Consider the following 16,165-nt stretch of genomic DNA (forward strand, 5'->3'; position numbering starts at 1 on the left):
CAGATTCAAAACAAACACATTCCAAATTTACACATTTTTTATTTTATGAAATGATTTGGGCTTCACTGAAAGGTTTTTTAACTTTACAAACAGCCCTCCAAATGCAGATAATACAGAATGAAGTGGACATTGGATTTGTGTACAGTCCAAGATGACCTGATTCCATCCTCAAAATCAAGGAATGTAATCATTCAAGCCGCAAGATTTCAGTTCATTCTCATTCCACTTTCATACAAGGAACTACTAATTCAAGTGTAAACGTTCTGACCCCTTGGGCAGTGACACAATCAACAAACTTGGAAACTTCATCCGTAGTGTAGGAGAATTCAACATGGGCCATTCAATCATTTGGGACCCATCCTACACTTGACTACTATATTTGCAACCTTGATTACAATATGTATTTTTTAGTTGCCCCTCACAATAACCCAGCAATACTCAGCACCATGCTCACCCACCTCTTAATGAGGACAGATTTATTTTTGGGGAGGTTCAATCTCAACTATTGTTACATCTCCTTTCATTCAATTTTCTTTGTTAAATTACATTCATTCGAAGGATGCAAGAATTATTCAATTTTTATATTTAAAACTCACTAACCCAAATGAAAAATCACTCCCTAAAAAGTGAAAGATGAAGGAAGTGCAAAGGATGTGCTTCCAGCTGACAAAATCCAGAAGATATGTTGCAATTAAGAGATGGGTGCTGGTTATTGGTTATTGCTGGGGCCATCAAGTGTGAGAGCCTTTCCTTTCCCAATAAAGTATCAACATTGTGTATTTTTAAAAAGAGGCATCTAGATACTCCAGTCTATATTTATTTACGTTCATTGGTTAAAGATTTTGAAAATTTTCACGCCACATTAGAGGGGTGTATTTGATTGTCACCTATATTTAGAAACCTAAAGAGAGATGCCATTATCCCAGAATGTGATTGTGAATCCCGCACTTCAGGAACAAAATATTCGTATCTATTTTTTTTGGTATATTTATATTTGGAAGAAGTAATGGAGAGTGAGATTTGCATTATAAATGATGGAGATTTCCTGTGAATATTTTTAAAAAATCTAAGAGGTGGTTTTAATGTAATTTGATACATAATACAAGAAATAGTAGGTATAACTGTTTGTGTATATATCAATGCTGCATGCGACCTTCACATAGTCATTGCTTGTAGAAAGTATTAATTTAAGATATTTACAGTAAATTAACTTTATGATATATATATATATATATATATATATACGTCCTTACTACCAATCATATTTAAAATACTACATTTCATATTATGATGGTGTGTGTTTTTTTAATCTATTTGATCACTACTCTAATGTAAAACCTGATGTTGTTAAGGTTGTACACAAATACTGTAATTTTTTTTCTCATATTGTGAACTCGATAACAAGCTTTATTCTTAATCAAGAACTATGTTAGTAGTTCCTTTGATGCGTTTTAGCCATTGTTTTCATTTGTTAATTTCATTATATTCAGTTTTTCTTTTTGTCTTTTTTCTGTCTAGCATGGCAGTTTTGAAATAAGATTGGAACTTGCAAAAATTAGAATTAGGCTGCAACTCTCTCAGATAGCACAGGAGAGTCCCAAATGACTGCAAATGCACTTGACAAATAGCTTCTGCTGCTTGTAGTGGTGGTAGTAGTAGTAGCTCAGGGTGGAGGAAGATTTTGAATAAATAAACCAGTGATGTGCACCAGTGAGTGACGTGTGAAGGGATGGATGAGTAGTGTAGCAGTATGTGAGGACAATAGCAGCAGTAGCAGCCCATGTAAGGAAGGTAAGTAGGGGGGGGAGTAACACCCGGACAACAGAAAGCATGGAGAGACAGACAGAGACAGAGAATGAATGGTATAATTCCAACCCTTGCTTGCTTGGTGCCAGGGGGAGGATTGGGTTGGGTTGGGGGGGGGGGGGGAGCAGACTTCCCTCCTTCCTTCCTTCCTTCCTTTCCGCACAAACCATTTTGCACTGGAATCCTCCCCCTCCCTCGCTCTGGTCCAGTCCAGCCCAGCCCAGCCCACCGTCCATCTCATATCATTGAGCGCGCCACCACCACTGGATTCCGCTCCCTATGATGGATGGATGGATGGATGGATGGATGGATGGATGTTTTCCATTCTGAGATGAACGGACATACGAATGAATCCGAATACGTCAGCACTGGAAGGAATGGAGCTGAGGTGGCATTCCGTGGAGGAATGTCCGGTTGGCCCCGAGATCGTGCTCAGAATTCCATTGAGCAAGCAAAGCAAGCAAGCAAGCATGGGCGTTGGGGGAAGGGTCTCTCGCTCTCTCTCTCTCTCTCTCTCTCCCTCGCATTCTGCTGTGGTGGCTGGCTGGCTGGCTGGCGGAATCAATGGGGTTGTCTCGTCGTCGCCGAGTGGATGAGAAGAAGAATCTCATTATTCACTCCCCTCCCCTACCCTCATGCGAGTGTTGTTGCCTATTTCGGCACATTGCTTGCTTGCTGTGTACTACTATTACTATTACTACTCCAGTGGCGCTGGTGGGAGGAGGAGGACTAGGTTCATGATCTCACTGCTTCGTTACGCACCAGTCTCTCTCGCTCTTTCCCCCTCTCTCCAGGTCGGCGGCTCCTTTACCCCCCTCCGTACTTCATGCACTTAGATTCAAGGAAATATTCTCCTCTCCCTCTGTCCTTTTGGGCTGATCGTAAACGATGCTTCGGAATCAACGGGATTCTCAATCGAGAGAGAGAGAGAGAGAGAGAGAGAGAGAGAGCGTATGCAGTCGACGCTGGGAACATGAGGTAGCCATTAAAACCAGGGGGAGTAAACGACGCGGCTGCGTGAGCTTCCGCCACTGGCTGCTATGGAAGCATTTTGCTGTGGGTTCAAACCTGGACAGATGTGCGGCATATACTCTTCAGCGGAATCATGTGGATTGTTTGCTCCTGGCGGGAAAAAATGATCGATCCTGCTGCTGCAGCTGTTACTACTGCTCCTACCCCTCTTCCTCTTCCTCTTCCTCCTGTTCCTGCAGCAACTCCTCTTCCTCTTCCTCCTGTTCCTGCGGCAACTGCCATTAAAAAGAGTGCAGCAGCTCTAGCACTGATATTAGACTCAGGTTTCCAAAAAAGACGACTGGAGGTGGGGCGATGGAGTCACGTTGGATCGTGGGCATCTCCAGTGTAGAATCCTTCCCTGTTCCAGCAAGTGGGCAGTCAGTGGTGGAGTATCTGCCGGGCCTGACGACGTAATGGCTGAGTAGTACTGTGGTGCCGTTGAAAGAAAGGGGGCTGCAGAGAGCATGATTCCCTTCCATTCCATTCCGTCCCAGGAGCTGGCGTCACTGGATTTGGACACTGTTGTCACTGAATATCCTTCATGTCGAGGTGAAGTAGGAAGAATTTAAACAGGAATTTTTTAACTGTTATACTTGAACAGTGGCTCGGCGACTTCTAGATTCTTCCTACATGCTGAGTAGTAGAATCGACAAAACTCAGCCACTCCTCAAAAGTTAAACTTTAATGCAAGAGCAGAGCTTCCAGTGCCATAGCAGGAGGCATTCTCGTGCATTCTTCATAATTTAAACACATCTGATTTCTCTTATATATATATATATATATATATCTATATTTTCACTTGCTCAAATTGGCGTATCTATACATGGATACACACATACTACATACATTCTAAACTTGCATAAGATTGTCATGGATTCTACAGCCTCGATTTTCATGTATGACTGTGTCTATATATGTATACATACACACAAAGTGTGGCAACAATCCAACTGGGTCCATTGTTTCCAAAAACCTAATTAATTAATTCAATCAATTGACCATGTATATGAACATAGAATTGTTACAAAAAAAAAAAAAAAAAAAAAACAATTATATTATATACAAATATCCACAACGTTACAATAATAAAATTTACAGCAGTAGACCAAAAAAGAAAAAAAAAAAAAAAAAAAAAACTAAAAAGAAAAAACTAAAAAGAAAACCCAAGAAATTATTTTGATATTGAGATTTTATTTTTATTATTGAGACGTGCTTAACACCATGTGAAATTGAGAAACCATTCCTTTCATGGAGGTGCATTGAATTTTATGATTGAGTTGTTCAGAATGAATGACAGTTAAAATGACATTATGCATGTGTCACATGTGCTGTGTCTGCCATTCATCCACCTATCCACCCCAGTTAGTCCCTAGTTTAAATTTTTAATTAATTTCTCTATGATGAGTACAGCCATACACAGCGACAAAGGATCAGCCACTGCTCACGACCCAATGGGCAATATCCCACCAGTGGAGTTACTAGTAAAAGAAAGAGGGGAACCCCCACCCCCCACATAGCTCTGCTCTGCTTTGTCAGACAAACCCAGTTCAATTCTGGATGGATATTTTATTGATCCTTTTTTCTGTGTTGGTCTCATATCCCAAAGGGAGTGGGTGCAGGAGCTGAGCCCACAAAGGAGGGGATGGATATGCAGCAGAAGAAGAAGCAGAGGCAGAGGCAGAGTGGGGGAGAAAGTGGGAGGAAGCAAAGCAACACTGGCACTACTGGCTTTGGCATTGCTCAGAAAAACCCACAACAAAAACAAAAACAAAACAGAGAGTGAGTGGGTGAGTGTAGGTAAACTCAGGCTGGCAGCAAAGCATCTCATGAACAGGGCAGCAGTAGCAGTCTACATAATACTAAGAACTAGAAGTAGAAGAATTAAAATTAAAAAAACCAAGGAGTATAATAGTAGCATAAAGCAAGGCCACATGTTTGAGCAAGAGGGGCAGCATCAGCTCTACACTGCCTGGGAGACCTTTAAGTTACATCCACACTCACTCACTCACAAACAGGGGTCCTCAAGATAAACAAATAAACAAAAAGGGCAATAATAAAACTGAATCAAAGGTGGGAGGGGGCAGAAAGTCATAGTAGAGAGGGGTTCTTTGGGGTGCTCAACTTGTCAGTAAATAAAAGGGGCTTTGCTGAAATCTTGGAAACACCCATGAACTGTGGGCATACCAGATCTTCTGAACCCTTGCTCCAGCAGCATCACAGTGGGTATCTATCTATCTATCTATCTACCTACTTATCTATGTGACTGTGTGTGTGTGTGTGTGTGAGTGAGTGACAATCCTGCTTGCACAATCTCACTACCAATATCATGCAATAATGTTGTGGTGCAGTGCTCATTTCAGTATCAAGTGGGTTGATTTGTCTTCCCCCTCCCTCTCTCTCCCATTATCTCTCATCTTATCATTTGTTGCCTTGAATTTTTAATTGAAAGATCAATTAATGATGTGATTGCATGTACAATATTTTTTCTTTGATAGACATGGTTTTTTATTTTTTTAAAAAGTGAGGTTTTGTAAAAATGGGTGGTATTGCTAACCTTAACAAGCATAATGTTTCAGGTAGTGGTTTTCTATGTTTCAACTGTTCTTTGCCAAATTTCTTACTGCCTTAATATATACATATATATATATATATATATATATATGTTTGAACTAATAATCAATTATCAACCTTTTGTTTGAGGAAAAATTCTAACTCCATCAAAACTCATAGGTAATAATAAGTATATCTGGCTCTTTGGGTATGGAATTGTTACAAAAAAAAAAAGAAAAGAAAAAAAAGAAGTGTTTTTAGTGTATCACTTTTATCATACACTGGTAAAAGATATCCCAAAGTCATAAAGAAAAAGATGAGTGGCAATGTTAAATATTTTACAAAGATTATCCTATTTGCATCAAGCTTGATTAGTTTTTGATACAATGTCTAGTCCTTGGAATTCTCCATATCTACTACTCCTAAGTACCAATGGGGTCCTCTGAAATTAATTTGGTTATTTAGAGAACAGTGCAAGGAGTGTGTAATGCAAAATCCAAACCATGGCACTTAGTCAATTATTTATGCCAATTGCAATTTTCCCAAAAAGAAGACTTGCATGTTATAAAGCCTTTGCAGTATTAAAAAAAAAGACTGCGTTTTGAATATTATCCAATTAATAGACTCAACTTATTGGATATTTGTATTAAAAAAAAACCCCCAGTATATAATAATAATTATAACATTATTTTAAGATTTTTTTTTTTTTTTTTTTTTTTTTTCTTATTTTCTTGTTTTGAGCTTTTAGGAGGGTGTGGAACATACTGATGGGTTGAAACACTGTTTTAAGAGAGGTAAAATCACAACCATGTCAAAATTTGGAAAACAATGTTTTTTGCATCCACTTAGAGACGAAGGCAATAAAATAAATGTATATATTGCATTGAAGAAATTTTTATAAGATTTATAAGATTTGAGGAATAAACAAGCCACAATTTTTTTGTCAACTATTAAAATTTCATGAAAGTCTTGTAGATCCAAACAAAGCATGTCACACTTTGCAACAATGAAACACAATGCATGTATATATTTCTTTCCTCTACTACTTGCTCTGCCTTGAACTCGAGAAATAAAGAGCAAATGCACATGGAACCTAAATTCTCATTTAGTTAATGCATCCAGTATACTCCACTTTTGGCCAAAAAATGGAAACAAGGAGTAGAAGGGAAGTATCACCATTTTCATGATTACCACCAAAAAAGCAATAAAAGATCTTCTAGCACTGATGAGGTACTAATCTCATCTGTTTCCTGCATCTTCTAGTATAGCATTCAAAAAGCAGAGATGGGGTGGAAAACACTGAAGCAAGTAAGCAATCAAAGCAAAGCAAAGGGGAACCAGCAGCAATAGCAGCAGGGTGCAGACAGTCTGCAGCAGCCATGGTGAAAACTAGGTGGGGGAGTAGTAGGGCGAAAAAGGAGCTGTGGGGGTGGGTTCCATGAGAGTCATGTGGAGGCAGTGTGCCATGCTGGCTTTGCACCTAGCTCCTGATGCAGGCATTTAGGGCAACAAGCTCGGGCCATCACTGACATGCACACAATTCCTATTTCCAAATCAGGTCCCCCCCCTCCCCCCCATCACAGTCCAGCGTTCATGACAGTTAATTTTGGCAAGATAAATCATCTTAAATTGTCCAGGGATCTTGTGCACTGATTCTGTCTTGTAAAGGCACTTGCCGAATAGTCTCCACGTTCGTACCACATGGATCAGGCGTAGCCATACTCTATCTTTCTTTCTTTGTCTCTCTCTTTCCGTCTACCTTTTTCTATATATCTCCTCCTTCTCCACTTGATTTTACTGTTTCCCTGGAAGCCAGGAAGCTGTAAAAATAATAGAAATAATGTAAACATAATAGTTGTGAGTTGTTATGGATGTGGGTACTGGTTCACAAGGGCTTTGGGTACCAGTACAGACTGCATCACCGTTGCCGATTTTCCACACAGTTATGATCAACTGTTTCGCGAAGTAAGTCGTGCTGTGCTTGTGTTCCCAAATGACTAAACTTCTAAAACTGTTTATAACATTTATAAAAAAATACGGCAAGAATATAGTTCGTTGGGGAGGAATGGATAAGCCATCCCCCAAGTAATTGAATGACTTACACGTGACAGGTCAATCGAAGGTTTGGAGAACGTTACCGAGTGGCATTGGCTGATGCATTCTGTGGCATATGAAGGTTTCACAGCTTCGCTGATCAAGGGCGGTGAAGGGAGGCGACTGGGATCCTGATTGTTGGGTGTGACCACTAGAAAACTTGGCGCAATCCAGACGTGACATCTCCAGAGTTAAACCAGTTCCAGGCATCATCTAGCCAGATTGTCTCATTTGATCGAAGGAGAAAATGTTAACTATTTTCAGCAATTCGATCTGCGAATTTGCAGAAAGATGATTTTTTTCCCTTTTCTTTTTCGATCTCGGAGAGTTTCGGGCTACCGGCTACAAGAAAAAGGAATTGTTTGGAGAGGTTTTACAGTTACTGCGGAGCAGAATGTAAATGCGAAATTCTGGAGAATGACTGCGGTCACTAATGAGTCTAGTTGTCGAGCAAGATGCCGCCTCGGGGGGCCCCGAGGGTCCCTGGGAATTGTCAAAGATCAATCATGTGTTGAGCCGTTGGCGGGCTCCCACTTCAAGGGTTTGTTTACAGCAGGACTGCAGGTTTAATATAAGCTGGCGTAGCCATCAAGACATAGGCAGGATGATGAGAGTGGCGGTAGGTAAAGTAGTCCTAGTAATAATCTAGTACTTGCGCCACTGAATGATGAACCTTAGTGATACCCAGTATGAGAAAATAACTGCCGAGCACACTGTGAACTTCGCAGCGAAGGGCAAACATGGGTAGCTTGGAAGTCAAAGTGGGGAAGGGAAAAAGTTGTGCATAGAAACTGGGAGGGAAAACGCCAAAGAGGCGCATCACTGAGGCGTCACTTGCTCAGCGCTATTAAACTGAGCTCTCCCTCCCCTTCCTCAGCCAGTTTCGGTCTGTCCCACAGCTTTCCCCCGTGACATCGCTCACAATTAGTTGGGGCCCTTCTCAGTGCCGAAGGAGATGGATTTTCAGTTCGATGTAGCCGGCTGCTGCTGCTCTAATTGTTCCTCTTTAGGATTCCATTCCCCTGAGTGTATTGGTTGGTAACATGCTGGTTGAGTGTACATCTAATTCGTCGGTATATATACATCTATTTTATGTGTCGAGGACTCTGTTCCCTGTGTACAGTGTGGTGTGAATAGATTGAATTGTCCGTGAATCGTTCTGTTGTAGTCTAGGCCGATAGCTGAATAGCGGGTTTTACCTCTTCTGATAGACAGGCGTTGTAGGAGTTTGCCAGGGACGACATTAAGAGTTCTGGAATAGGGTAGTTGTGTTCTTCCTTCCCAGTTGGATCTTTTCGCGGTGGCTAGACCACACACCGACTTGTAGGATATCCCGATCGCCGTGTGCAGGGTCCTAGCCCTTCAGACGATTTGCTGCAGCGGCGCATCACTCACATTGCGATGCCCTCAACTCCCGTCAGCATCCGGATTCACCAGACTTAGAGTCGATGCTGCATTGACTCTTCAACTCTACATACATCTGTGGCTGATTTGTAGCCTTTTGTCTACGCAGCTGTGCTCACTCATCAACTCTTCATATGTGCTCTCTCTCTTCACTGTCAAGACCTCGCTTTCGGTCAGCTGCATGTCAGACTGCTTGAAGGCCGAGGAGAACATCTCTAACGCGGTCGCTTCTTGTACCCATCAAAAGCTTCATTAAGCTGCTGTCGACAGGGGCACTGCACCCTCACTCGTGATCACTCTCTTCTGTCAATCCGCTGACTTGGACCTGTCGATACTTGCCCCTACTCTTTTCCTGTTGGAGGGTGGTGTCCGGATCTCAGGAGCACGAAGTTACATCCACAAACCCGTTCGCTCCAATTTAGACTTCACGTGAGTCAACTTCTCCCTCACCCAATAGTCTCAGGATCATAATACTGTTTGCATGTTCAATTTGTGAAAATCTTGGGCGATGTGACTTGTTCCACGACGCTCCAAATCTAGTATTTTCCCCCATCGAATTGTTGATCCAACCTATCTATGTTTATCTTGGGTGTGTTACTTTCGGTTTCTGTTTATTGAAGAGCGAGTGGTTATCATGCCCAGCAACTACCTATTTTACCGACCGAATGGCTGTGTACGTGTGCAGTGACCAAAGTAGATTGAATCAATCCGTGCATCGATTCACAGGAGCACTGACCTGATCTATGCGACGGTGCGAGAAAAATCATCCCAGCGTGGTGCTACGCTAGTCACCTAGTCATCAGCATCGGTGCTACGTAAACTTATGGCAATGGTGCGTTCCTATCAGTGCGTCACTTCAAGGAAGCCCTTCCCAAGTCTTCATCCGGCCCGCTACCTTTGCGTAGCTGCTTCACTGGAGGCCTGGGTGGAGACTGGCGGACAGCTTTGCGATGTTACGGTTGTAGCCAATTCTTGTTGCACTTAGATTTCCACTGGGCGTTATCCCTCTTGAGCTGAGAAGACAAGGGCTCCCTCCTAGGGGGCGAAAATAGGTGAGCTGGGGTCACCTTGTTAGCGGGGTGTTAAGCATTTGAATGCAACACTCCTACGCAAGACCCTAGCTATGGCTCCATAGGGTGTGATGAGTGCTTCATCCGGTGCTCTTCTACTGCCTTGCCCACCTACCCTTGTGATATGGGCCGCGCGTGTCTGCGTGTCTCCTGTATCGGTTGTATATCACTCCTGAGCTACGGGTGTGCAATTCCCATGTCTTTTGGGAATAGGCGTCAAGACTAGAGGTAGTTTTGTTGTCTTAGCCGGCCACAGGCGGCGGTGATAAAACCTGCAGTTGATGTAATGGAGTCACATACTGAATCCACTTGACTGGCTGTGGCTGAAATAAAAACATTTTCCACATTGATCTCATCTTGACTCTCGTAATCAAGTTTCAAGGGCCCGTGTTTCACTTCCAATTCGTGCAACCCTACCGCACCAAACCTAGAATACATATAAACTGTCTTCTCTTTCGCACAACTATGTCATACCCGGTTCTTAAAACACAGGGTTGAAATCGGTTTAAAGTGCCATCCGACTGAACCAACCAAGCCCGACATTATTTAGCCCCAAGCTCCATGCTTCCGATACTTATCCTAGGAAGAAATACCCGTCGACACTGTTCCAGAGTCCGTAAAATCATCACCTCTCCAATGCGGTCCAATCAAACTAGCACATCCAGAGATTGTTTCAGTTTCTCACGAAGCGCTGAACCGTGCCGAACTGGAGAATTATCTATTCAGTGCTTCCCTCGTGAGTCTTTTACTAGCTGCAGCTAATGCATACTGCGTGTGCATCAATTTGCATGTGTCTACAAAGAAAAGGTGGAGGCACCAACACACCAGTTTTGCTATGCCGAGGCACCAGTTCTGCATTGGATAGAGAGGGTGAGGATCTCGACGTGAGTACTCCTGCATCATTGCCGTCATTATCATTATCTGCTGTGAAGAAGCTGATGTTTGTTTTGTTTGTTTGTTCGCATGTGGAAAGGCCCTCAACAGAGTGCGAGTTGTCAGAGCTACGAGACTCGACTCGACTCGACTCTCATTAATATCAAGAGGTGCTAGGAATATGTACTCTCTCTTTATAAGATGACCAGCACAGCCATTTTGCTCATGTGTGTTGTGCAGGACGAACACTTCATTATTGAAAGCTTGAACAAAACAGGGCGTTGAACACGGTATCAATGTATGTGAAATACTGAGGCACTGGGTGATTTTATTGTTATATATATATATATATATATGTGTGTATATATTCACAAAACCATTCAAGGTTTAAAGTTATTTTATTTTATATATATATATATATATATATATAATTTAAACATGATGTTTGATATGATTGTTTATTAGTTGAATAAATACCAATTTATCATAGTTTTTTCATTTATTTCAAAAACCAGCCAAAAATTTCTTACAACACAAAAAAATAATTCAGATTGTTCAAGATACACACAATTTTGGGCATTATATACATATATATATATATATATATATATATACATATTATTATTATTATTATTATTATGTATATTGCTAATGCCACCACAACCCCTCATCCACTCTAGATTGTTTTGTTTTTTTTTGGTTTTTTTTTAATATTTTATAAATTTCAATCATTTTTTTGATTTGAATAGTACTCACATTGTGTAATTTATCCATATTGTGTTTGATTGAAATAATAATAATAATAATAAAACCAAATAAATATGTCAAATGGATGGTGGGTTGTGGTGACACTAACAAAAACTGTGAAGACATTGATTTCATTTGAACAAATTTACTTCATCTCACAAAGTTTTTGAAGGATAGATTTGAACAGAAACCTGATTTTGAAATGATAGTTTTTGAGTAAATTTTATATTTAGTCACAATATGGAGCTTTAATTTCTTCACATGCAACCAATTAATTGGATTCTACTTAATAACTACTTAAATTGAAGTTATGTTGTGTGATGTTCACTTCCAACAGAACACGTTTGTTACCTGTAAAAATTACAATTTTGCACAAAACATTTAGAAAAAATTAATCATACATACTCTCATTCACGTACAGTAAAGGTCATTTTTAAGAACAAGATTAAATTAAGGGCTGAAATAAAACTATCTACCATACTAAAAATGGAGAATTTCTTTTGGATGAAGATGTTACATCATTAAATATAATTATACATCCAAGCATCTTGTTCTTGAAATTATATAAATGTAGTGAAAAACCATTTTTTTGGAATTGCAAAATCAGAAATAGATTCTTGGTTTTGAAAATTCCACAAACAAAGTGTAAGAGTTTATTGATAATGTTTTATTTATTTGAAAACCCCAAATACGTCTATATATATATATATATATATATATATATGTATAAATTAATTAAAAATATTTTGAGGTTATAACTAACACTAATGCTACTTTACATATTCAATCAAACAAAACTGTTTTTTTGAAATTTGAATTACAAAAAATACGAAGTCTTTTGATGAACTTTATCTTTATAAATTTCACCATCACATATTGTAAAGTTGGTATTAATTTTTACTTGAGTGTTAGTAAATAGTATAGACCAATCCAAATAAGATAAAGTAACAAGTATTAAAGTTTATTTTGAAGTTGATCAAAAAAACTTAATTTAATGCTAGTGAAAATATATACAAATTAATCAAATTCCAAAAGTAACCTCATGATTTAGATGATAAATAAATTGCAATATTTTATCTTTATAAAGATATTTATTTTATTTATTTCAAAACAAATATCATCTAATGATTCAATCTAAATATTTTGTGTTCATTTGAATTTTTTTAATCACATACATGTATGTAAATAAATAAAAACGAGTAAATTTATTCATTCATTCATTGAAATTCAGCCATATAAAAAAGAAATCTTATTTGCAATGGCGTTGAAAGTATTTATGAAACCTAGTTATTCAACACATGGCATCAACCAATTTTTTGTTTTGAGGCAGTTCATTTCGTCAGCTCCTTTTGTTTGCCGTCAAAGAAATGATACAATGAAACGATTTCTTTGTCACAATGCCCCACCAGTACTAGATGCCTTCGCATGCTGATCGACGTCGTGAGAACTTGATCCAGCACTGGGTTCTACACAAAAGCGCTTGTTATTTTTCTAGACGCCATGTACAATTACGTCAACCCACGGAACGCATGACACTACCTGTCCGGCCCCAACAGCGGCCATGCAGCAACATCTGAGGTGTAGCGGACAACACCTCCTCCATCGTGTTTCGTTGCAGAGGGTGCCTATCGCTGTTTAGAACTTCGTACGCTGCGAAGGCGCCGGAGATTTGCTTCAGTCGCATTTATTAGTTGGGAAAGTCTTAGGCCGTAATGTGGAAATCAAGCTAGAAGTCGGCTGTGACTCGCTACGTGATGTCTTGTCTGGGAAGACATCAGTGGAATGTTGTCGCCGGAATGTAGAGTTTGAAGCATTCCTGAGTTGTGATACTGCCGGAAGGAATTTACCTGCGATGGCTCTGCACGTCCCCTTGTGGAGTGTTGATAAATGGGTGAGGCTCGCGGACCAGGACTCCATCGAAATCTCCTATGTCGGTTATATTTTAGGTTTTGTCCTGTCGTGAGCTGATCTCTGATCAGTGACGAAGCAGAATCAAGTTTGCAATTGACTGATTGCTGTGAGATTTTTAGAAACGATCCAATCACTAGTTTTTTGAGGCATATAGGAATCGGCTAATACTCCCGTAAAGGGTTTGTGGGATTGGATTGAAGTTCGAGATGGCTCTGCTAGCGCGAGCTGCATCCTTCCCACCCTTCCCACGAGGTCGCGCGGGGAAGAGGATCACCATTTTGAGTATTGATGGTGGAGGTGTGCGAGGAGTGATTCCGTCGACCGATCGTTTAGGGCCCTAAACGATCCAATCACTAGTTTTTTGCCAAGCAAGTCACGCAAATCTACCTGCAAGAGGCTCCCATCATATTCTCCCCCTTGAAATATGATTTCTGTGGGCTTTGCGAAGCGTGGCGCATGATCATGGGGCCACGCTACAGCGGGGTTGGACTGGTTGACATAGTGACCCGCCTCTTAGGCGACGTGCGCCTCAAGGATACGGTTACGAACGTGGTCATTCCAGCCTTCGACATCTGCAATCAGCAGCCGGTCTTCTTCTCTAGCGCACGCGCGAAGAGGGACTCCTTGGGGGATCCAACTCTAGCTCAGGTGTGTCAGGGCTCATCCGCGGCGCCGACGTATCTCCCTGCAGTGAAATTCACAACCTCCAATGACGCGACTGGGGAAACTCGCCACTTTCATTTGGTGGACGGTGGCGTGGTCTGCAACAATCCCACCACTGTGGCCATCACGCAAGCAATCAAGGATTTGGAACCTGGAAATACAGCAAACTCTGGGAGAGCTATCTGGACTGGCTTCAAGGACTTTCTGGTGCTCTCGCTCGGGACTGGGGAAATGCCAGTGAGTTACGACGCCATGGAAGCTGCACACTGGGGCCTAATAAGATGGTTTCGCAACCGCGGGGATGGATCCGTTCCACTGATCGAGATTTTCTCCAATGGGAGTGGTGATATGGTGGACTACAACTTGGGTCTAGTGTTCGGCAGGGATGAATCCTCTCAGAACTATCTCCGGATTCAAACCGATGCCTTGGACGGGGAGATAAGCTCTCTGGACAACGCCTCGGAGACAAACATGCAAGAGCTGGTGGCGATTGCCAAGGGCTTGTTGATGAAGCCAGCAACAACACGCAACCTGGAGACGGGGAAGTTGGAGCCTTGCTCGGATCTGAGCACGAATGCAGAGCGACTGCTGAGATTTGCGTTGTGGCTGTCGTACGAGAGGAGGTCGAGAATTCGGGATGGCATGCTTCACCAGGTGTAATTTGCAGAGACGACTTATTGCTTTCATCTCCAACATACAAAATATATATACGTTTTTTGAATAGTTCAAATTTGAACCACAGAGATGTTTTGGAGACAAAATGTACATCGAAGATGTTAGCATAGGGAGCGAATACAATTTTTGAACTAAATTCTTTGTTTGGACGGAAGTTCAAACTTTCTTCAGAGATGTAGAAAGTCTTTAGTGCTGAACCACTAAATCTTAGAACTTGTGAGGACGAGATTCCGGAGGTGGTGAATTCTTGCCCAGATGAGTCATATTCAATTGGCGAGATGCAAGGAACCTGTCTAATTAATGCCCGCTGAATCAGGTTTTTTTTGGGTGCACAATTCATCTGTGGTAGCAGCCATTTAGGGGTTCAAGGGTTAGAGGGAAGGAGTCACTACACCCCTGTGTATTTCTTTTTGAAGAACATGGAACAAAAATAACCTTTGTTGTCACCTCACATCCATCCATGGATGAAGTCTCACATAGATAGATGTACACGTCAGACTACATGTTTTATTTTACATTAGCATCTATAAACATTGTCCTTTCTTGCTTTTGATCAAGTTATTTATTGCCTATGATACAATAGCATCTATCTGCTTCCCTCAACTTCTTCTCTTTGATAGATGTTATTTATTGCCTATGATACAATAGCATCTATCCACTTCCAAATAAACCATGTTGGACCTAAGAACTACAAACATTGGACCATAAAAATACAAAGTGTTTTTGAAAAGAAAAATCTTTAATATCTTATTGAATCCAAAAATAACTCTCCTATAAACAACCTCAATAAAAACAAATAGACGAGAGAAGAAGGAAAAGACATCTTTGTTATATCAAGAGCATTTGATGTTGCCCCAAACAAAAGAGAAGAATAATGGTATTTTTATGACTCTCCCTTCTTCCAAATCTATGCCACATCATCCTCAACATTCAAGATTCCAAAACAACATAGAATCACTTCAAGAACATATTTCTAACTAACACCAATTTTGACATTATGGTTGTATTGAATTGATAGGAATACCTAAGAATGATCAAATAATAAGATGTTTACTCTTTTATGTAACATGTTATTAGGAATCTGAAAGCCATAAATTTGATGCAACCTTTAGTAGTCATAGTTCACAAAATTCTAAATTAATTAGGAAAATGCTTTAAAAAGCTAATAATTCATATACAAAATAAAAAGTTTTTACCAAAAATAAAAGAATTGTGGAGTTATTTGCATATGGAAGAAATTAATGAGACTCTCAAAAAGTCACAAGAATCCATTGATAAAGCCCTTATCATGCAAAACTAGAATATATATGACAACAAACTTCAATAATAATACATGCATCACTAAGGCTAAAATCAAG

At 40.5% G+C, this 16,165-nt stretch overlaps 1 protein-coding gene and 1 long non-coding RNA gene across 2 annotated transcripts; both read left to right on the top strand.

Moving 5' to 3' along the window:
- Positions 1-8,350: 8,350 nt before the first annotated feature.
- LOC112289121 (uncharacterized) lies at positions 8,351-10,293 on the top strand. The gene is made up of 2 exons (XR_002971765.3): positions 8,351-9,297; positions 9,554-10,293. It is a non-coding gene; the product is annotated as an uncharacterized LOC112289121 (long non-coding RNA).
- Positions 10,294-13,165: 2,872 nt separating this feature from the next.
- LOC112289075 (patatin-like protein 5) lies at positions 13,166-15,961 on the top strand. Its single transcript, XM_073537397.2, has one exon. It carries the CDS (start codon positions 13,926-13,928, stop codon positions 14,790-14,792), a length of 867 nt encoding a protein of 288 aa, XP_073393498.1. The 5' UTR covers positions 13,166-13,925; the 3' UTR covers positions 14,793-15,961.
- The last annotated feature ends 204 nt before the right edge of the window (positions 15,962-16,165 follow it).

This window comes from Physcomitrium patens, chromosome 11, assembly GCF_059467195.1.
Source record: "Physcomitrium patens ecotype Gransden chromosome 11, ASM5946719v1, whole genome shotgun sequence".
NCBI lineage: Eukaryota > Viridiplantae > Streptophyta > Bryopsida > Funariales > Funariaceae > Physcomitrium > Physcomitrium patens.

What these genes read in the sequence shown, in the direction of transcription:
- LOC112289075 (XM_073537397.2), top strand. Translation starts at nt 13,926, where the DNA reads ATGATCATGGGGCCACGCTACAGCGGGGTTGGACTGGTTGACATAGTG.